This window comes from Notechis scutatus, chromosome 1 (assembly GCF_049901735.1).
Source record: "Notechis scutatus isolate UNSWTSFEM ecotype Mainland chromosome 1, rNotScu1.2, whole genome shotgun sequence".
NCBI lineage: Eukaryota > Metazoa > Chordata > Lepidosauria > Squamata > Elapidae > Notechis > Notechis scutatus.
The window spans coordinates 44,022,834-44,045,075 of record NC_142009.1 but is presented as its reverse complement, the minus strand read 5'-3'; the positions used below and the strand labels follow the sequence as shown (position 1 = coordinate 44,045,075).

General features: G+C 39.0%; 1 protein-coding gene across 1 annotated transcript in view; it reads left to right on the top strand.

The window, feature by feature from the left end:
- Nucleotides 1-2,533: 2,533 nt before the first annotated feature.
- Nucleotides 2,534-22,242, top strand: part of TTC7A (tetratricopeptide repeat domain 7A) — a 173,261-nt gene continuing 153,552 nt past the window's right edge. The window contains exons 1-5 of the mRNA XM_026683757.2: nt 2,534-2,740; nt 6,056-6,219; nt 8,439-8,607; nt 17,837-17,967; nt 20,595-20,716. Of these exons, the coding sequence (XP_026539542.1) occupies nt 2,575-2,740; nt 6,056-6,219; nt 8,439-8,607; nt 17,837-17,967; nt 20,595-20,716 (752 nt within the window). The 5' untranslated portion in view covers nt 2,534-2,574. The remainder of the gene's footprint in view (nt 2,741-6,055; nt 6,220-8,438; nt 8,608-17,836; nt 17,968-20,594; nt 20,717-22,242) is intronic.

Below are 22,242 nucleotides of genomic sequence, written 5' to 3'. Positions count from 1 at the left end.
GGGCTCTTCTGGATCTATTTTTCACCTTTTGGAAATGGCAATTTTTACCTACCATGAAATACAACAACAAAAGGACTGGGATGAAGAAGAAGGAGCCATCTTTAATGGACAAAAAATTATAGTTGAGGAAAAGGAAAAGGGGGGGAGTGAAAATGGAGAATTCAGAATTTAAAAAAGCAACCAAGAAAGGGAAAAATAAGATGAAAAATCGATATAATGTCACAAAGCAACAGAAAAGAGAAACACAACAGAGAGAGAAGATTAAGAGAGTGGAATTTGAGAGATGGGGGAGGGGGCAAAAAGATTAGAATTGATAAGAAAGGAAGGGGAAAAGGAAAGAGAAGTCATAAAGGTTTAAAACAAGATGCTAAAAAACAGATTTTTTTCAGAGATAAAGGTTAAAAGTTATTAAAAAATATATATGATTTTGCAAAAGTACATAAGATTGTATTGTAGATATTAGTATTTGAAATTGAGTTAGAAAATTGAACTATTATATGAGTTAATAATGCATTAAAGGGAATGTATAAGAGTTAATAATAGAGTTTAATATTTTATGGAATATTGTTTTTATTATAAACTCAATTCCTTTTCTATTTTTGTCTTATTATTCTAAAATGTAGTATTTAGAATGTACTAAGCAAAATCAGTGTGGAAAGTATGTATTATTTCAAGTGTTAAATTTAGGGGAAAGATAGAAAGTTGTCATGCTTCAACCAGTGATCACAGGAGAAATATTGTATTAGAAAGAAAAGATAAATAGATGATTGAAAGAGAATGGACAAAGGATACAAGTATAATCATTTAAATTGAGATGAAATAAATATAAACAGAATTAAGAGAATGGATAGAGGAGAGAAAATATATAGAAAATACAGAATGTTAAATAAGATATGAAATAGTATATTAAGTGAGCATGAATTTGATTTATGTCTGTACAAAAAGAGGTAACCCGGGGTAAGCCGCTTTCCAAAAAGAAGTTTTATGTATCTATGTTTTGTGTTTTGTTTGTCTATGTTTGAATTAATTAAATTTTAGAAGAATGTAAGAAGAACATTGGAAGAGAATAATGAAATTGTAAATAAGACAGATGGATATAAAGAATATATATAATCTAAGGCAAAATAAATTTAATTGAATAGTAGAAGGAAAAGGAGAAATAAAGAGAAGTTGGGATAAGATATGAAGTTGAATAGATAAGATAAATATATATATCAAATTGTGTTTGTATGGAAATGTGATAATTTGGAATTATTCTGTCTTTAAATAAGATGTTTTATTGGTTTTTTTCAGAAAAGATGTCTTATGTTATTACATTCTACGTTTAGTTTGTTTATGTATTGTCTCTTAAAAATTAATAAAATTTGTTTTTTAAAAAAAGTATTCTTAAAATGGATTATATAGGACTGAATGTAGAAGATAGCCATTAAATCAAATGGAATATACCTTCCAGATGGAATGTTTCATATTTCACAACTCCTTTAAGCAAATGAGGCCCCATTTCTCCTTCAAAAGAAACATCTGTAAACTTAATTTTAAACTCCCATAACTGTAAATCCTGACACACATACCTATTGGCTAAAGTATATAACATGCTAAACCTAAGTTAACAAACACTAGAGCCTGTATCCTTTAGTGGTTAAAGCACCAGGCTGGAAACCAAGGAAGTGTGAAATTCTACTTCCACCTTAGGCATGAAAGGCGGCTGGATCAGTCATACTCTCTCAGGCCAATCCACCTCACAGGGTTGTGGTTGTGTGGAAAATGAGAGGAGGAAAATGAATTAGGTATGTTTCTTGCCATGAATTATTCATAAAAAATAATAGTGGAATTAAAAAAAAAATCTTTAAAAAACATTATTGTGTCATTTTGAAGCATAGAGTCTTAGGACAAAGTCCCTAAGGTTGATCTCTGACATATCAAGCAGAGCCAAAAGAAAAAGAAGTTGGAGGTGTAGAAAATATTTTTGGGAAGAATAAGACCCAAGGACACAGAGCAAAGAGCAAAGGAAGCCCTTCTGAAATCCTTCCCTGGCAACTGTACTTCTCTCTAACCCTTCCAGACCATGCCTAGTACTCAAAGTGCCTAGTACTTATCTGGAAAGTGAATAGAGGGAAAATAACGATTTCCTTTAACTACTGATCCGGACTTGTGTAGTAGGGGCCTGCCAATTAGGGACTAGCAGTAAACAAGCGGCGTGCTTCCGAAATAGGTCGTTGAAGTCGCTTCTACTGCAGCTCCACTTTCCCGCTTTTGTTCCTTCAGTCCAGCGTGTTTTCCAAACGTCGCCAATTATTTTCCGTCGGAATGCCTGAGCCAATTGGTGACTGGTCCCCTCCTAACTAATACCAAAGGGTTTGGGTTTTTTTTTTTTTTGGTTTTTTTTTGCACCAAGAGGTTGAAGAAACCCGGGCTTCCCTTCCCAGCGTGTACAAGAGAAATTGAAAGCTTGCTCATGCTAGGGGAGGGGAAGGGAGGGGAGGGGAACCCGGCGCTTCCCGAGGCGCGCTGCTGCTTGCTTGCCTGCCTGCCCAGGACTTCCCTGTTGTACATGAAACACCCACCCACGCAAAGATGGCTGCGAAAGGCTCGCATTTTCACCTGAAAATGGAAGAGGCGATCGAGAGGTGCAGGACGGATTGCCAGTGGGAGATGCAGCTCGCCATGGTGGCGCAGATGAGGGCGCGGGCATCCAGCCCTCGGCACAAGGGGTCAAAAGGAGCTGCGCCGCAAAAATCTGGTAAGGCACTGTTGGGATTCCCCAATGACCGGCTGCTCTTCCGTAAAAAAATGGAAGCGGCTGCCCGCCCGCCGCCCGCCTGTCCTTGTAAGGGTCTGCCGCTCGCCCCTTCCTGCCCTGCCCTGCTGCCGGCTCTCCTGTCCCCAATTCCCTTAAGCCAAGGTCTTCTTGCTCAGCTGAAAGGGCTGGGTTCGCACAATGCCACGGACCATAAACTCTTCACACGAGCTGGCTCGGCGCGCCTTCCGACAGATTCACACGCGGCCAACAACTGGTTGGGCTGCCTGATCCGGCGGGTCCGTCGAACCCAGCCGCTCTTTTCGTAAACCCCTGGGGCTGGGGTTCCCTCAGCCGCATCCTTAACAGGCTGGCTCCGGTGGAGCGACGAATCTGCGCGCGGGCGCGCGCGTGTGTGTTGGTTTGTCTCTTAGCGTCCCGTCGCCTTTTGGGGGGGGGGGAGGGGGAGGGGTAGATAGAATTATGTAGATTCAGTTTATTTGACGAGAGGGAGGAGAAGCTGGTTGGCATGTTAGTCCCTCACCCCAGCCTCTCTCTACCCGGCAACTTTTGAAATCATGCCTGGGGCTTAGCGATGGCTTGTTTGTAGAAACTCTGAATGGTATGGACCAAGGCTTGGCAATGCACCTTCCACCGCACCCAGTACCGGTTTTACTCTAATTTGCCTCCCTCGGCTGCCTCTTCCTCTTTCTCGGCTTTGCCCAGTGCTCTTGAAGGAGGCTGCTCTACCACACTCAAATGCTCCTTATTGAGAATCAGGTGACCTTGTCTTCAAGGGAAATATAATCAGCGCGCTCCCCAGAGATGTTTAGTTGAACCCAGTGAATTTTACTCTCCTTGGGAATAATTCACAAGCGCTTTCTTTCCGAATTAATATGCAGAAGATGACTGTGCGTAGTTTTAGGACGGAAGTAGCAGTCTTATTCTGACACACCGAAAGATACACCAAGGAGCCCACTGGCGGAGCAGTAATGCTCCCTCCTCCTTTCTCCTGACCCGCTGCCCGCAGAGGTGACCTTATTGAGCAGCTGGCCCGATTCTGTGAGGCCTGACCATCCGCTCTCCTTTGGAAGGATAAAGCAGCCTCTCAGAATGAGCATCAGGAAAAGGCAAAAAGAAAGACCTCTGAGAACAGGGTGCTCTTTATGTCTGTGCCAGCCATCATGACTGGCTTTGGAAGCACTGAATCCCTTAGAGTTGGGTGGCTGTGAAAAATGTGAATAAATAAATAAAATAATTAAGGCAACTAAGACCTCTTTGGCTACAATAAGTGTGGAAGGGGCAAAATGCAAGAAGGGTTTCTCTACTTCTAAAAAAGGTTGCCCCGTTACCCGATGAGACCAGGGTTAAAGATGCCCAAATGATCAAGGCTGACTGGCATGCCTTGCCATCTCTTAGGGGCCTATCCTGTAGATTAGGAGAAGCCTCTTCACATCTGATGGTATTTACATTGTTCAATTACAACAAAGGCTGGCTGAAGATCATGAGACTTGTGGCTCACTTTTTCAAACGCGTGTTGGCTTGGAGAACTTCAGCAGCATTTTTTGGGGGGGAAATGGAGCAAGATGTTGATAGAGGCTAAGTAAAATATAGTTTCAATTTAATTAGAAGCCTTTCAGTAGAAAATAAAACTGTCTGTGAAACATAGAAGGAAGACTGTACTCACCAGCAGTTTAGATTTCCCTCCCCCCTTGAAACCTTTGCCTCAAACCACAGCCATTTTGTGTCTTGTAGAGGGGCTGTGTCACTAATTTCAAGTTAACTTGTGGACTCCACCCAAAAGCATAAATGCATGCTTGTTGCACTGTCAGCATGTATGTTTTCCTCAATCAGTTTTGCATATGCAATTGTTCCAGGGAAAAGAAAGTATGACAGTAGTGAGTAGGAGTGATGAGAGACAAAATAACTAGAAAGAAAAGAAAAAGCAACATCAAATAGTTTTTTTTAAATATGAGAAAGCTTTGTTTAGAGAGTCAAAATAATACAGTAAAACACTTCTGTGATATTTAATGGAGTTTAAGCGCATATAATCACATGATTAAAGCTTTGTTGTCCTTTTCAGTAATAGATCAAATTTTCTGCATGCTTACATTATATTCAACTCAGTTGCTCTTATAAAATCTGAGGCAAAGCAGCACTCCAGATAAGAGCCTAAGAGTAAAATTTTCCCTATTTTTGTTGAGAAATAATTTGCACTTTTTTTCAGTGCGATTCTGCTCAGATAACTGGTTGCAACAAGACATACTCAACATTGAATTGCTGTACAATATTAACCATATAGTTTTTTTTAAAAAAAATGTGTTTAAAAAGAAGAGCATCAATTATACAGTGCCAGTCATCCTCTTGATCTTTTGATATTCCCCCTGCACACCCCTGGTCGATGCTGTTTTTGAACTTAAATCATATGTATGATTAGCTGCTATTTATGGCTTGAATGTTTTGTTCACATTTTATCTTTTAGTTTTATCGTCTGCCATTACAGTATATCATTATTTTATCTGTCAGAGGACCCCATGGGCAAACAGGATATGACAGACATATGAAATTAAAGACCACAGGAATTAATAGTTGCAGTCTATTGAGATAAATTAATAGTTTAATCTTGATTTGACTGGCACACGGCAATTATGCGTCTCAAAATTTATTTGCTTAATACTTTCTGGAATAGATTGTTAGTTTGGAAGATGAGAGTTTGGGGGAGGAGAGGGATAGAAAGTCACATTGTTTCCATGGATTTTTGATCCAGTCCCTGATTAAGTTAGAGTACCGTTTTATGTACCATATATATTGACAAGTAAATCCCCTTGTGTTCAGTTATTATTTACTATGTAAGTATACCGAGGCCTGCAGCAAAATTTGGAATTATTTATAACATGTCATTGATTAGATTTCTAGAACACAGTAACAAGACATTTATATAAATAATTATGATTTTATTTCCCATAAAGTTTTCATGACTGAATCAAATTCTATCCATTTCTTTAAATAAGCCAGCAGAACAAATTGGTGTTTATTTCTCTAAAGAGTTTGTATTTACAAATCTGAAGTAGAATACATGACACAGGACATTCATTAATATATCTAAATAAGAAAGTTTCTAAGAAATGTCTATGTATGTATAGATAACACGTAAGTTAGATTCCTATTACATAAACAATTTTTGCACTCTGGGCAAACTTCCTTATGCAAGGAAATGTTTATATAATGGTTAAAATTCTATGTTTAGATTTCTGTCCTACTATATATGGGAACATAACACAGTGTGTAATTTTTTATTCCATTGACTATGTCTTGCAGAAGACTATGAGAATCTACTAGCTGCGGAGGCACTGCTGGAGCTGTGCTTAAAAGAGAACCTTGCCAAAATCAAAGAAACCATGCCATTAATGGAAAAAACTGAGCCCAAACTGAGTGATGCCAAAAAGTTTTTGACTGACATTCTAAATCGAGGGAAATTACTGGTAGGTATTCTAGACAGAAATAAAAAAGAACATTACAAACACTGCTAATGTTGTACAATCAAATGGTCTAGATAACAAAATGTTGGGAAATGGCTTTACCCGAAAGCTCACCCCCTGGCCGCCACTTTGAAAAAAGCTTTTCAGCGGCGCCCACAACCCCCCCCCCCCCCCCCCCCCCCCCATCCCCCCCGCCCCCCCGGCAGAACAACGGAACTTTAATCTCACCTGCCCCTCCATACCATTCCTGATGCATTTATAAAAATCTGAAATAATTGCTTTCTTTCTGCAGCAGTTTTTATTCAAAACAATGTTGGGATTTGTTACGATTTACTAAATTAAACTTCCAGCACTGTATAAATTAATAGGCAATCCTGTTCTCCAAGAACCAGCCCTTCTAGAATGGCATCATCCACATGAAGAAATGAAGGCATTAGCAGATTTTGAGGGTCTGCAAAAGTATAGACAAAATTTATGGACACCGTTGTCAAGGGTGGCCATTGAGGACCAAACATAAACAAAGGCCATGAAAAATTGCTGACTTGGTGGAAGAGAAATAATGGGGGATGGGGTGGTGGGGAATAGAATACAGTGTCCTGGTGAAAGGCATGAGTGACATGAGTCCTAGGTTCCCAAATTAAAGCTACTAAGACTTCTGAACATAACTTTGAGAGGGTGCTCTGGAATGTGTGATAATGTGAGCACAGCACCTCTTGTATCTTTTCTCAGGATTCTGTGTGAGCCTAGAAAAAAGATGTAGCTATTTTAGTAAATCAAAGCAATTGACTCATTAAAACAACTACATCCTTTTTCTGGCTCTAACAGTGACACCAATGTTTTATTGCAGATCCACTTATGTGTCTATAGATCTCTTTTAGCAGTTCTTAATGATACACGAGGCTTTCTTTTTAAAAAAACAAAACAATGAGACACCATGATGACTGAAGCAATCTAACTGTATGCTTTATTGTTACAAAAGCTACCAAGAGACCCTTTCTTTGGCCTGCTACTTCAACATTTCCACATGGGTTAGTTATTTGGAAGTCATAGATTTAATTCAGCATGGTGGGATTTTGTGTCTCTGGCACAGTCCCGACTGTATTAAAATCTGCATTAATTCATTAATGTGAGTCTTCGTAGCAAATTGGGAAAGTTACTAATTTGTACCAGTATTATATACAAAAATGAGGAAAGCTTGATAAAATTATTTCACATTTCTCATGCAGATAATCCTCGACTTACGACCATAAATGGGCCCAAAATTTCTTTTGCTAAGTGAGACAGTTGTTAAGTGAATTTTACTCCATTTTACGAACTTTCTTGCCACAGTTGTTTAATGAATCACTGCAGTTGTTAAGTTAGTAATGCAGTTAAGTGAATCTGGCTTCCCCATTTACTTTGCTTGTCAGAAGTTTGCAAAAGGTCATCATGTGACCTTGGGATACTACAACCATCATAAATGTGAGTCAGTTGCCAAGCACCTGCATTTTGATCACGTGACTGGGCATGTTGCAACAGTTGTAAGTGTGAAAAGTCACTTTTTTCAGTGTGTTGTAACTTTGAACAGTCACTAAATGAACTGTTGGAAGTTGAGGATACCAGTATGGAAATAAGTTACTAATTCATTTGATCCAGCATAACTATGAAAATAAAATCTGCCAACTTTTCCATTTTATTTCCACCTGGAATTAATTTATACTTAAATTAAATGACTAGCAAAGTAGTTATTATTGCTAGGTTACCCATGCGCTGACTTTCATGCTCTGAGGCAAACTTCCAAATCTCTTACATACATACATACATACATACATACATACATAAAATTTTCAGTAATTTTGAAACTGCAGTCAAAGTACACTAGTAAACTTCCACTTCATATAGCATAAGTGTTCTTGGAGGTTTATGGAAGAAAATCAGATGGCTCCATTCATTGATATATAACAGCAAAGCATGTGGGTCCTTTGTTGTAACAACAGAATGTTCCTGTTCTTAAGAGCTGCCTTATTAATTTCAGTAGACAATGAAGGTCCAACCTCTATATTTTTTTCAAATTAACTAAGGGATGTGCACTCATTATATTTCACCCTATACCTCAAAACTCACAAAGGTTTTGTTAACAAAATGCTTGATTCCATGTGATGTTGAACAAGGAAATATTTCCAAAACAAATATTGTTTAACTATAGCTTTATTATATTACTAATGAACATTTTAATTTTCTAGCCAAAAGATATGACAGAAGCAATGTTGCTTCTCGCAAAGCTTCATTATATTGAAGGATGTTACCGAGAAACTTTAAGCATGTATGCAAGAGCCGGCCTCGAAGACCTTGTAATAGAGAAGAAACCTTTATACAAGCTGCGTCTGCTAACCGAAGCTTTTGTTATTAAAGGTAATTGGAATTATCTATGGTCACTGATTTCTGATTTCACTGTGATGATGCTGTAGAAAATCAACTCATATAAATCTTATTTATTTTATCCTTCAAACATTTTATTTTATTTAATTGAAGTTGCACTGAGTTTAAATTTAGAAAAGCTGATAAGCTATGGAATATCATAAACAAGATTCTAATTCATACATAAGACCTATGCCTGGCTAAAATATTGATTTTTTAATTAATCCCATAGATATCAATTGTTTTTATTTGTAAAACAAGAAAACAACATTCTGCATATTTCTTCAGTTTCTTTGATCTTCGGTAATAGGTTGAAATTAACAAGGAAAATCAGTAGCACTAGAATATTTTGCTTTTTTAAAAAAGTAGAAAAATAGTCAGGAGAGCATGCCAGCATTAAAATACAGTACTGCAGATTTGTTTCTTAAAATGTCATCGTTTTTCTGCTCTGAACATGGAATATCATGCTGGCTAAGGAATTCTGTCAGTTGAAGTCCATGTACCTTAAATTTGTCAAGCGGGAGAAATGGTGCTCTACCCAACTCTTTGGTCTTTGGAAGAGTAAATGACTATTAAACAAGGTTGTATTAATTGCAGATGAGCTATGAAAAAGACAGAAAAAATGAGTAAAGGTGGACGAGGAAGGACAATATTTGAAAAAAAATCAGCTCAGTTGTATATAACAGATTCAGGTGAATGTAACAGATTTAGGTGAAGGATCTGAAAAAGTCAAAGAGTATTGTCTTTGATGACATGAACCAGGAATAAATATCTTAAACAAGATGCCTGCTTCCACCCAAACTTAAGTAACACTGTGCTTGTAAGGAAGCAGTGGTTCTTAAACTAGGGATGCCCAAGGGGATAATTTGGGCACAACCTGGGGATACTGAAGTGATTTCTTGTTTCAGGTCGTGGATCCAGTTTGAGACTGATGTTTGTGCAAAACAACAAAGTCTGGTTTCTTTTGTGGGGATAATGACAATTTTTAAGACAGAGGAAAAAAGGGTTACTGGGTCAGTTTTAAGACCCACTCTATTGGCAGATCTATTGGCTCTTTTCTACAGCTTTTTAGTGCTTATCAAACTGACAATATTGGGTTCTTCTTTCCTTTGTAGTATACTTACGTTTCTCCTTGCTGCATTTTCAACCATTGTACAACAATAATAATAATAATAATAATAATAATCTCTTCTGTATGTGTCTTTTTATTCTATGTTTGGAAGAGAGGGAAGTTATCAAAGGGTTTATGATTCAGCTGTTTTTCTGGGAAACCTGGAAAAATGTCTCTGCTTGCATTCTTCATCTTCTGTTTCCTTTCAGTGCTGTTTATGACTGCTGCTGAAGTAGTTGCTCTCTGCCTATCCTCTTCTAACCTTTTCAGCATACCAATCCACTTATTAGGTGAATAGAGGGCTGGAATGATCAGATACCTTCAACTGGTATGTAAAAATCAAAGTTAAAACACCATATTAGTATTGCAATGAACTTTTTGAACCTCAGGCATCACGCTGACCTGTGCTTCCTGTTTCCCCCAAGGGGCCACAGCTTAGAATGTCTCTGCTATTCTATTGGCTTTGCGGAATGCGTTATTGATACTTATGTGTGAATGGTTATAGCTATTGGATTAGAACGGCTTAAATATTTAGAAATGATATTCTCCAGTTAATAACAAGAAACCATTAAAACTTTGATATACCTTACTTACAGAGTGTATATTTTATTATGATTTTATTTGCTACCATGAAAAGTTCCTAATTCACAAGAATTTTTGCTAGCCTACCAGTCCACCTTTTGCTTTTGTGGATATCAGGTAGCCTGTGAAGGATCCTAGTTCACTTAATTATTTAATTTAAATAGGCCTTTCCTGCTTATAAAAAGCATTTTGTTATATTCAGCTTAAAATCATAACATGCTGTCTAATCATTTAAAACGTCATTGATCGGGTTCAGTTAACACATTATCTGTGATTCTGAAAAAGAATTATCATTGCTTAGGTGTATTTGGGTATGTATTGACTGCTATGCGTCCTCTATGGTTCCCTACTAAAATTCCCAGAAATTACAAATGTAACATGCATCTGACCTATATGATCCTAAAGAAAGTATCTGTTAGTAAAATATGAGCAAACCACTTTCAAGGGAGCAATATGAGAATGAAGAGACTATCAGCCAATGGGTGAGCAACTCATTTAAGTGACTCTAATATTTACTTGTTCTGTGCAAATCCACTAAATATTTGCCAGTGTGTATATACCAATTTTGACATTTTTCCTGAAAGCTTTGTTGATTTTGATATATACCACAAAACCAGATAGAGGTTAAATCATAAGCGCTTGGTTTTGGTCTGAGAGTGTTGCATGAATCCAACCATAATGGTTTAGTAAGCTGTGTTTTATGAGCTCATGGCTTTGAACCCAATCAATTGCACCAAAGTACTTTTCAAAAGGCAACTGGATTTTTTCCCCCTTTGGAAACATTTCATTTCTTATCCAAGAAGCTTTTTCAATTCTGGCTGAAAGATGGGGAATGGAAGGATTTATATTTCTTTTTTTTAAAAAAAATATTTATTCAAGAAAAAAAATATTTTAAAAAGAGAATCACTTTCTCACATTTTACAGTGTTTTCATAACAGTGTACATCTCTATTCGTGTTAATTGAAATCATTTACTACAAAGATATCTTAAATCTAATTCCTAAATTTCTTATTTATCTATGTTATTAATACATCTTGATACATTGTTTTTCTATGTTACTACACTACTACACCTATATACATAGTTATACCATACACACATATATATATATAGCTATACATTTGTCCTTATTTCTGTTGTTCCATAATATTTATTTAATCATTTTCACTATACATCTTTATTTCCTTCTCATTTAACCATTTGTACCATGTATTCCATGTTGTAAAAAATTCTCTCTCTTCCCTGTTTTTTTAATATCATAGTTAATCTAATCATTTCTGCGCATTGGTAAAGGTGGGGAATGGAAGGATTTATATTTCTAAGCAGGCATCTGGTTGTTAGTGCTCTGAAAGTTAGTCATTAACTCTCTGAGAGTTGTTGAGGCCGTTGAGACCACTTAGGGATTTATCTGTACTCTTAGGTCGGAGTGGTCCCCTGCCTGTCCAAAATGTAGACTTTGCTATTTTCCAAAGAGTGACTTTTGTCTTGCAGATGCAAAGGTCACTCTTTTGAAGACACCAAAGAGCGACTGAAGCCCTAGCCTTGACTATGAATGTGCAAAGTCAAGGCCCTGCTTTAATATTTGTTTGCCTCTGCAGAAAGCATAGCTGGGGTGGGTTATGATGTCACTGGACTGGGGGTGGCTAAATGTTTCAATCTGCTTTTTACATGGTTTTGAAGTAAAACAGATACCTTAAGATTTGTGAAGTGTGAACCACGCATGTTGCCTCTTAGAACTCAAGTGGGAGGAAGTTGTGATTTTGGAGGAAAAGAATTTTTTTTCTTCCTTTTTAATGAATGAAAGAAGTACTTAACCCTCTGCAAATCTTAGGGCATCTGTTATTCTTTTAAACCCCTTATCCGAAAATAAGCAAAACGATAAAATAAAACAAAAACTCACAATATAATCAAATCAAGGGAACTCTGGATGCTTGGGAGCCACATGTGGCCCTGGAGCTGCCCACCCCTGTCTTAAGACTTAAAACTGTCAACTAGGACTTGGTTTTTATTCAAAATAGCAGTTTTTAGACTGAGTTTGTTTGGCTGTCCTGATTAGACCCTGTAATACTTCTGAAGGAGTGCTATCTTTTGACCACAATAGCAAGTAAGCAGTGGAAAAATATACTTGATCTCTTGGGGGAGGCACAGGTGTTACAAGTTGTTATTAAAGATTTGGTTCCTTAAGCCAGCCTGTAGCACTTTATAGAATGGGAATGCAGGCTTTTGTCTAATTTCATGCAGTCTCTCCAAGCCAATCTCTTCTTACTTGACACTAGAACATAGACCCTAGATCAATTTCTCTCAATAGAATACAATCCTTAAGAATACTAAGCATAATTCCACCAGGAACAAAAACATTTCCTCACAGCTGAGTAATATGCTTTTCTCCCATCCTTGAGTTGATAGAAAAATATATTGGTGTACATTGCACTGACCAAGTTTTATTTCAGCAATGAGAAACTGACCTTATAAATTCAACGTGGGGCAGTGTCAAGGGCAGTGATTGGTAGATATCTCAGGTTCCTTTCCCCTTGAACCTATTGTTACTTCTTGGTGGGAAAAGTAGGCACCGGTCTCTCTCCTGGGATGAGGAACTCCAGGCACTCCTTACGCCTTCATCCTATATCCCTCCTAAACTCCAATGGTCAAACTATCACAGTTTTCTTCATAGGAGTATTGATTTCCTGAACAAAAACCCCTCTGCATGACATTTGGGAGAAATCCACTATGCAGATTAACTCAATTGCGTTCTTCTCATTAGCCTTGTAACCCCACTAATTGATCAGCCAGAATCCCTTGCAAGTTTATTAAATCTTTATTAAAAGGTTGATACCATAGTCTGGTGATAAGAACAGCAATAGTTGTTGGTATGGTACTCATAGCACTTTGCTTAATATTTCATTCCAGAATGTGTGCTCAGTTCTGTTAGTGCTGTTGAGAATTTGGGATCTTTCAGCAAGCTGTTCCTCTGTACTTATACTCCTGAGTATTATTATTGGATAAATTTATGTGTGGATGGAAGAAACAAAAGTTATAATGAATCTGCATAATGAAAAGATTCCAAGTGATTTTGTAGTGCATGGTATATGGGCTAGAACATGGTACATGGGCCAGAATAAAACTTTTCATCTGTACTTTTTTCCATTGGAGTATAAAGTGCTGTATACTTCTTTGTATACGTCTTTACCTTTTTCCACTACAGCTGTGATGGCGAACCTATGGCACGCATGCTGGAAGTGGCACGCAGAGCCACCTCTCCAGGCATGTCAGCCATTCTCGTTGCTCTTCCAGGTTCAGCGCGCACATGCGCAAAGACCAGCTAGTGTTTACATGTGCAGGAGCACCGGAAATCAGAAAACCAGCTTCCTGGCGCACATGTGTGTGCCGGCCAGCTGCACTTTGCACGCACAGGAACGCTGGAAACTGGAAGAGCAGCTTCCAGCGTGCATGTGTGTGCCAGCCAGTTGCTCTTTGCACGCATGTGCTTTAGAAATTGGAAGACCAGGTGGCCAGGGAGCTGCTCTTCCGCCCCCACGCTACCGTTTCGGCACTCAGTGCCGAAAAAGTTCACCACCACGGCACTATAGTATAAAGCAGTGGTCCCCAACCTTTTTGTACCAGGGACCAGTTTCACCCAGAAACACTTTTTCAAGGACTGGGGGGAGTCGAGTTTGGTGGTTTGCTTGCAGACGTTTCATTACCTGACTAGGTAATATCTGATGTTGTTACCTAGTCGGGTAATAAAACGTCTGCCAGCAAACCACCAAGTTCAGGAGCGCCAATGCCTCCTCATTGCAACCCTGAGTGACAGATATTCTCTTCTATTGGGACATTTAAAACGGAGGGTTTCAGCTGCAGATTCAGGAACTGCGCCTGGCTGAGGAGCGCCTTCAAAACTGACCGCTGGGCGGCGGCAGCCACGGCTGTCTCCGCGGCTCAGGACAAGTCCCTGCAGGACGGCTGAGAAGCCCCGCCTCTCGGCCCTGCCTTCCTCAGCCTCATCCCTCAGGTGTCTCCCTCCCTCCCTCAGCCTCATCGCTCAGGTGTCTGCCTCGTTCCTCTCTCAGTCGCTCTCTCGCTCCTCCACCAGCCCAGGAAGAAACTGCTTCAAAGAAGCCGGCAGGGTGGCTTCCTGTCGGCGCAGCTCCTCCGAGCTCCTTTCGGAAGCTGCTCCGAAACAACCAGAAACGAAGGCAGGCAGACAGGCAGGCAGAATGGAGCACTGGATTAAACCGCGGGCGGCTGGGTGGGGGTGAACGGGCGCTTCGGAGGAGCTGCGCCGACAGGAAGCCACCCTGCCAGCTTCTTTGAAGCAGTTTCTTCCTGGGCCGGTGGAGGAGCGAGAGAGCGACTGAGAGGAACGAGGCGGGAGGAAACCGAAGCCGCTGAGCCAGAGAGCAGGACAGGCTTCGGTTGCTTCTTCCCTCCCCTTCTCTCCTTTGTATTCTTGATCCCTGATCCCAGCAGCATTCACCGAAGGCGAAGAAAGCCGCCATTTTTATTTTATTTTTATTTTTATTTCTTTGCGGCCCGGTACAAAGTGATCCACGGACCGGTACCGGTCCGGGGCCCGGTGGTTGGGGACCCCTGGTATAAAGTGTTGGAGTTCGCTTAAAATGTGTTGAATTTCCAAAAGAAATGCTGACGAGAATTTATGGGTAACAGCTTGATCTGGACGGCAGCAGATTGTCCATTCTTTTGTTTGGTACAGCTTTTAATGGACTGCTTTTGCCAGGATTTTCACCTCCAATATTGGGGGTGGGGAGATACAGGGAGAGACAGACACAGAGAGAAATATTTTAATAGTTGAATTTATGACTGCATCAACAGGCAAAGTTCAGATCTTGTAAGATTAGCAGTAATAAATGGAAGGGCTTTTCCATTCTCCTCTGTACATTCAGTTCCCCTTTCCAGGCTGACTCTGTAGGCATGTTGAAAAAAAAAACCTGGGGCATGGAGTACAGTATAAGGTAGCTAAGCACAAAATAATTAGGAACAGAGAGAAGGAACTCAGGAAATTGCTATATCTGAATAAGACCGTTTAAACTCTGAAGCTCAGTTTTATCTATAAGTAGCTAATAACCCGGCATTGCCCAGGTATTTATTTATCCCAATCCTGTATTAGACAGGAAAATCCTGTAGTCAGGACTCACACTGTCTGTGAAGTTCTAGATGCAGTAGCTCTATCTCTCTTATTCTTTAGTTGGGCCTCACACTGTTGTACTGTCTCTAACGTTCTAGATGTAGTAGCTCCCTCGCGCAGTGTCACAAGTCAGAAGGAGCCCCCTTGTGGAGTACTATGAAGCCGTTACCATGGCAACTCCACTGTACTGTACTGTAGAAGCCATTTTAAGGCATTTTAAGGGTTGTCTTACCCCCACAGTATTTTTTTTCCAGAGGGTAAGTCAAGATGGTATTAGAATTGGCCTTATTTGTGAAACTGAGTCTGTCCCGTTCTTAAGTATTTGAATCTATATTTATCTACAATACTTTATGGACAGTAACCAGACCCCACACATATACTTACACAAGAAGCTGCTTTGAATTATTAGGATGAATGAATGCTATATTGGATATAATGAATATATTCACTATATTCAATGTAATATAATTCAACATGCAATTTAATGAATATATAATGCCATCAATATCTGGTGGGCTTTCAGCTACACATCTGAAGGGGAAGAAGGGATGTCCAGAACCACATGCAAGCATAAAGCCAAAGGCATTAAATCTTACAAGGAAGCAGGTGTTAAGAAGGAAGGTGTGCTCAGAAATACTATACAATGGGAGGTGCAACAGGCAAACTTAAGAAGGGCGATACTAAATGGCTTAGTGGCTTATTCACAGAATATGAAGAACAAACCAGAACTTGAAATCCTAATATGCATGGAGTGGGATGGTGGAATATGACATTATTGGTGTGATTGAAACCTAGGAAGATGGAATTCGTAATTGAAATACAATATTGGAAGGATATAATTTATTTTTTAAAACAGCAACAACCCTAAAACTCATTTGTCTGGGATAGCCTGAGGATTCTTATCCTCAAGAAAGTGTTGGATTAAAAGACCTCCAAAGTCTTTATAACTAAATGATTCTTTGTGTGTGTGTTTATGTATATATGTAGCATTCTGGAAACAAAGGGACTGTAAAGAGCTTTTTAAAATATTTGTTTCTGCAAAACTAGGAGAAATAGAGAGTTTTACGGTATACATGCTTAGCTTCTTGCTGCAATTCTATTAGTAAACTGAAAACCTTGCTCACCATCCCTTTTTGATTTCAAAAATATCCTTGCATATCCCTATCACTGGCTCAAGGTTGACTCAGCCTTCCATCCTTCCAAGGTCGGTAAAATGAGGACCCAGATTGTTGGGGGCAATAGGCTGACTGTAAACCACTTAGAAAGGGCTGTAAAACACTATGAAGTGATATATGTGTGTTATTGCTATTTCTCATATAGATGCAAATGTCTATTTAGCTACATGGTAGCTAGAAGCTCCCCCCATTTTTTTTAATATATATCTGAAGCTGAAGTAATCTATGCTCTGGGAATGTCAAGACCAATCCCAAAGTTCACAAAACAAAATCCATTGAGTCCAATACTTTATTTGCTTACATCTAATGGACAGAACCTTGCCAAACTACAGCTACAACCTTGGAACCTCTACAGTAAATACAACCTAAGAGATTCTGGGGTGTGGCTGTCCTGAATCTCTTCCCCCTCCCTCCTCCAGTTTGGGATTGCAGAGTCTCTTAATTTCGGCTTCTCTCCAATGGTATGTGCTGTAAACCACCCAGACTCAGTCCCGGTGTTTCGTGGTCACGCGACCTAGATTTATGATGGTTTTTTGTAAGTTTCTGGCCTTTTCAACTGGTTTCTGGTTTTAAAAAATGCCTGTAGGAATACATTGATTTACTTAACAACAACCACATTCACTCAATGGCTACACATCTGCTTAACAACAGCTCCAAAAACATCATAAAATGAGGTCAGGTCACATGACTTACACCATCATGGAAATTCTGGACTCTGTTACAGCATAAGTCAAGGGCTACCTGTATTTATTTGTGTATCATATATAGACAACTGCATAACTTGATGAAAACTCTAGGAGGTGTACAACATTAAAAAACAACAACAAAGAACCACAATAAAACAGAAAGAATTGTGTACCTTTGGGGGTGGGGTGGGGGAGAAACCATTCAAACTAATAGGTAACACCAAAAAAAGAAGGATTGCCACTTATCCTAACTCAAGATCTGGAGGGATTTTTTTTTCTTTCAATTTTTTCCCCCAGCGTGGTCAGGGCAGAGGCCATACAGGCCTTTGAGGAGATAACTATTTCTGAGGCACTATGACAGATCGGGATAACAGATTTAAATTCATTGAACTAAACAACTTCCAGCTATGTTAGGCTTCTCTAGGTAGAAAAGACTATGGAGATGGTTTCACAAAGTAAGAACTAATAATTGATGGTTGGTGCTTTTCAGCATGGCATTGAAGAGACACTGTTGCTGTCTTCACAGGCCTGGCACTGGAACGCTCACCCAATTCCATTGCTTCCCAAGTCCGGCTGTCAGAAAGAGAAGAGGAAGTCATGACTTGCTTTGAAAGGGCATGTGTAATCGCTCAGATTTTCCTGCAAGAACTGGAGAAGGTAAATAAGAGTCAGCTCAAAGGAGCCCCCCACCCTCCGCTAGCATTTCCCAAGGATTTATATATCACTGTTTAACTTGTTCTCCACTAAACGAAAGCCAGGAAATGTGCTAAATTATATACCCCGAGACCCTGCCTGATGTTTAGTTTTATTCCACTCTCCCTCCAATGTGCTCAAGTTGCTGCTTTCTTTTGCTCATGTAATACTACTCTGAGGTAGTTAAATCCAAATAGCCCGAGACTTCATGCACCTGTCTAAATGGGAATTTGAATCAGATCCCTGTATATAATTTTATATTTTAGCACCCCATTTTGCCAGCTTTTTTAATATTGAATTTCAGAACACAGGTTTGAAAATCATTAAGGTGCAACAGATTAACATGTAAGATTCTGAGGGAAAATGCCAGATTTTGAACAATGCATGTTATATCAGATGTATGCAAAACCATATTATATGCCTTTACTGTACAGTACTTATCGAAAATGAAGATCATTTTTTTCCTACAATCAATATACCTTTACAATGGGAAGGTCATCTTAGCTCAATTACAAATCTGATAATGGGTACATACCAAGTTCCCCTTTTGTTTTGTATGTTGGGGCCAGCAACTATCTTAAATTCAAGGTTATTTTACATTTGGGTAAAGAAAAGTCTTCAAGTCATGCTCAACTCCTGGTCCATCCATGATATCTTCTTGGCAACAATATGGAAGTGGGATTGTCATAATCTTCTAGGATGATTCAACTCTTGCATTTAGCAGCATCTCATTGAGTTTGATCCTTTTAGCTTTTTTGTGATCAACCAAGTTGATGTGCATCCACAAAAGGGACATTGATATGGGGAGCTGTTGACTAAATGTGCATCTTTACGTTCTCATGTAAATACAGTAGCTTCATGTAGAAGATGGGAAGATTTAATTGTAACTGACGCAGTTTGACACCTTCACAGATTGCAAATTGCTGCAGATGTTATTGGGCTGCCTAGCTGGTAAAGATGGTAATCTGATTACAGACTGTTGAATAATCTATCAGGTCTGTTCAGTTGTTTGGATTTGAAGGTGCTTTGGACTATGCATGGGGCTAATGCAATATCCACTGTCAGTGCCTTAAATCAAATGTCTATAGAGGTTCTCAGTCATTCAGGTCACGGTTGTCCCAAAGGTGCTTTTCAGGAGGCAAATGGACTTTCTTGTTTTTTTCTTTGAAGACGTTTCACTTCTCATCTAAGAAACTTCTTCAGCTCTGACAGAATAGAATAGAATACTTTATTGGCCAAGTGTGATTGGACACACAAGGAATTTGTCTTGGTGTAAATACTCTCAGTATACATAAAAGATACATTCATCAGGAGTCAAGAATCATCAGGTACGACACTTAATGATGGTCATAGGGTACAATAAGCAATCAATCATACTAGGAAACAGTCAATATAAATCGTAAGTATACAAGCGACAAAGTTACAGTCATACAATCACAAGTGGGAGGGGATGGGTGATAAGGAATGATGACAAGATTTAACAATGGAATGGAAGGATTTTTATTCCTTGCAGACAGCTGGTCATTTGCATTCTTTAAATAGTCATTGAGGCCAATTGGAGGTTTGTTTGTGTTCTCAGGGTCACCTGAGTAGTGCTAATGGTTGCAAACTATAGGAAGCATTTACACTACTCAGGTGACCCTGAGGATACAGATAAACCTCCAAGTGCTTCAAAGACCCTCTAAAACAGGAGTGTCAAACTGGTGGCCTACGGGCCGGATGCATCACGCGCAGGCCACACCCACCCCAGCTCCGCAAAGGGAAAAAACGTCACGATACATCACATGACGGCAATGTGACGCTGCGAGTTTGACACCTGTGCTCCAAGAGGAAGCAGATGACCAGCTGTCTGCAAGGAATATAAATCCTTCCATTCCCCACCATCCAGTCAGAGCTGAAGAAGCTTCTTGGATGAGAAGCCAAACATCTTCAAAGAAAAAAACAAAGTCCAATTGCCTCCTGAAAAACAACCTTTTGGGCTTAAACCAATTCCATCTTTTCCTGAGTTCATACTACACCTATGCTTGGGAAAAAAGCAGCAACTTTTAGGAGTTTCCAAGAGGTGCTGTACAAATAAGTGTCTCCATGTACTCCAAACCACTTTTTTCCCTTCAAAATATTTTTCCCTTCAAGTCACTGTGCAGCCCTAATTTTGGGCTCATAAAAGGACAGGCATCGATTTGTAATCCATCCAGTTTATGGGACCCAGGAATTGGAGGCTTGACTACTTTTCTGTGTGTTTTTTTTTTCTTGGTTTCAATTAAACAATAGAACGAGGGAGCTATTGATCCTATAGTAGGCTACCATTTATGGTTTTAGCTATTTTTTTAATTATAATTTGTGACTCTTAAATTATGTATATCTGCTTAGTATATTGCCAGAAATACAGAGGGAAATATAAGGCCATCCTTGTGAAGCCAGCACACAAAAAAAGCCAAACTATACAGAAATAACAAGTGTAATTCAAAGCAAATTTCCTTTATATTAGTCTTTTTCTCTGACCTTTTGGAAGAAGAATAGAATAAGCATTAAGCAACATTATTATTTGTATTTATATGTCATCTCTCTCTCTCTCTCTCTCTTATTACCAGAGCTTTAATAATACACATACAAGAAGCATAAAAGGCAGTCATATGTCTTCCTTGGATTTTGAACTTCCTTACTTTCTGGAAGCAGCTCTGCAGAGTGCATATGTGGCTCATTTAAAGAGAGGGTACGTACATAATGAACATGATTCCACATAAAAAATATATCGTGGATATCGTTCTGTTCAAAGCTACCAGTAGGTAATACAGGTAGCCCTCGACTTACGAACACAATTGAGTCCAAAATTTCTGTGGTTAAGTGTGAAAATTTGTTAAGTGAATTTTGTCCCATTTTATGACCTTTCTTGCCACAGTTGTTCAGTGAATCAGTGCAGTTGATAAGTTAGTAACCCAGTTGTTAACCTAGCTTCCACATTGACTTCGCTTATTAGAAGGTCACAAAAGTTGATCGATCACCTGACCTCAGGCCACTGCATAAATATGAGTCAGTTGCCAAGCATATGAATTTTGATCACATGATCATGGGGATGCTGCAAAGTTCGTAAGTGTGAGAAATGGTCATAAGTCCCTTTTATCAATGCCGTTTAACTTTGAACGATCTCTAAATTAACTGTTGTAAGTTAAGGACCACCTGTAGAAGCTATAACTGCTTGAAATTGTATGATGTTGTACATTCATATGAAATAAGAAATAGAATAGAATGAATAGAATTCTTTATTGGCCAAGCGTGGTTGGACACACAAGGAATTTGTCTTTGGTGCATATGCTCTCAGTGTACATAAAAGATATATTTGTCAAGAGTCAAGAATCAGAAGGTATGACACTTAATGATAGTCATAGGGTACAATAAGCAATCAAATCTTAAGGACCACCTGTAGAAGCTATAACTGCTTGAAATTGTATGATGTTGTACATTCATATGAAATAAGGAATAGAATAGAATGAATAGAATTCTTTATTGGCCAAGCGTGGTTGGACACACAAGGAATTTGTCTTTGGTGCATAAAAACTGTCCTTGTGTCTAGTTCTAGTGTGCAGTGCTCTATAGCGTCGTTTTGAGGGAAGGAGTTGAAACAGTTTATGTCCGGGATGTGAGGGGTCTGTAAATATTTTCACAGCCCTCTTTTTGACTCGTGCAGTATACAGGTCCTCGATTGAAGGCAGGTTGGTAGTAATTGTTTTTTCTGCAGTCCTAATTATCCTCTGAAGTCTGTATATGTCCTGTTGGGTTGCAGAACCAAACCAGACAGTTATAGAGGTGCAGATGATAGACTCACTGATTCCTCTGTAGAACTGTATAAACAGCTTCTTGGGCAGTTTGAGCTTTCTGAATTGGCGCAGAAAGAACATTCTTTGTTGTGCTTTTTTATTACATTTTTTATGTTAGGTGTCCATTTTAGGTCTTGTGATATGATAGAACCTAGAAATTTGAAGGTCTCTACTGTTGATACTGTGTTGTCTAGTATTGTAAGAGGTGGTAGTATGGGAGGGTTTCTCCTAAAGTCTACCACCATTTCTACGGAGGTGTTGAAGTAAGGTCCTTCACTTGTCCAATTTATGATTGAGTAGCAGGAATGGATTTGCTAGACTTGCCGAGATACAGGTAATTACAAAAGTTCATTTAGTGACCATTCAAAATCACAACAGCACTGAAAAAAGTGACTTATGACTATTTTTCACACTTACAACCTTT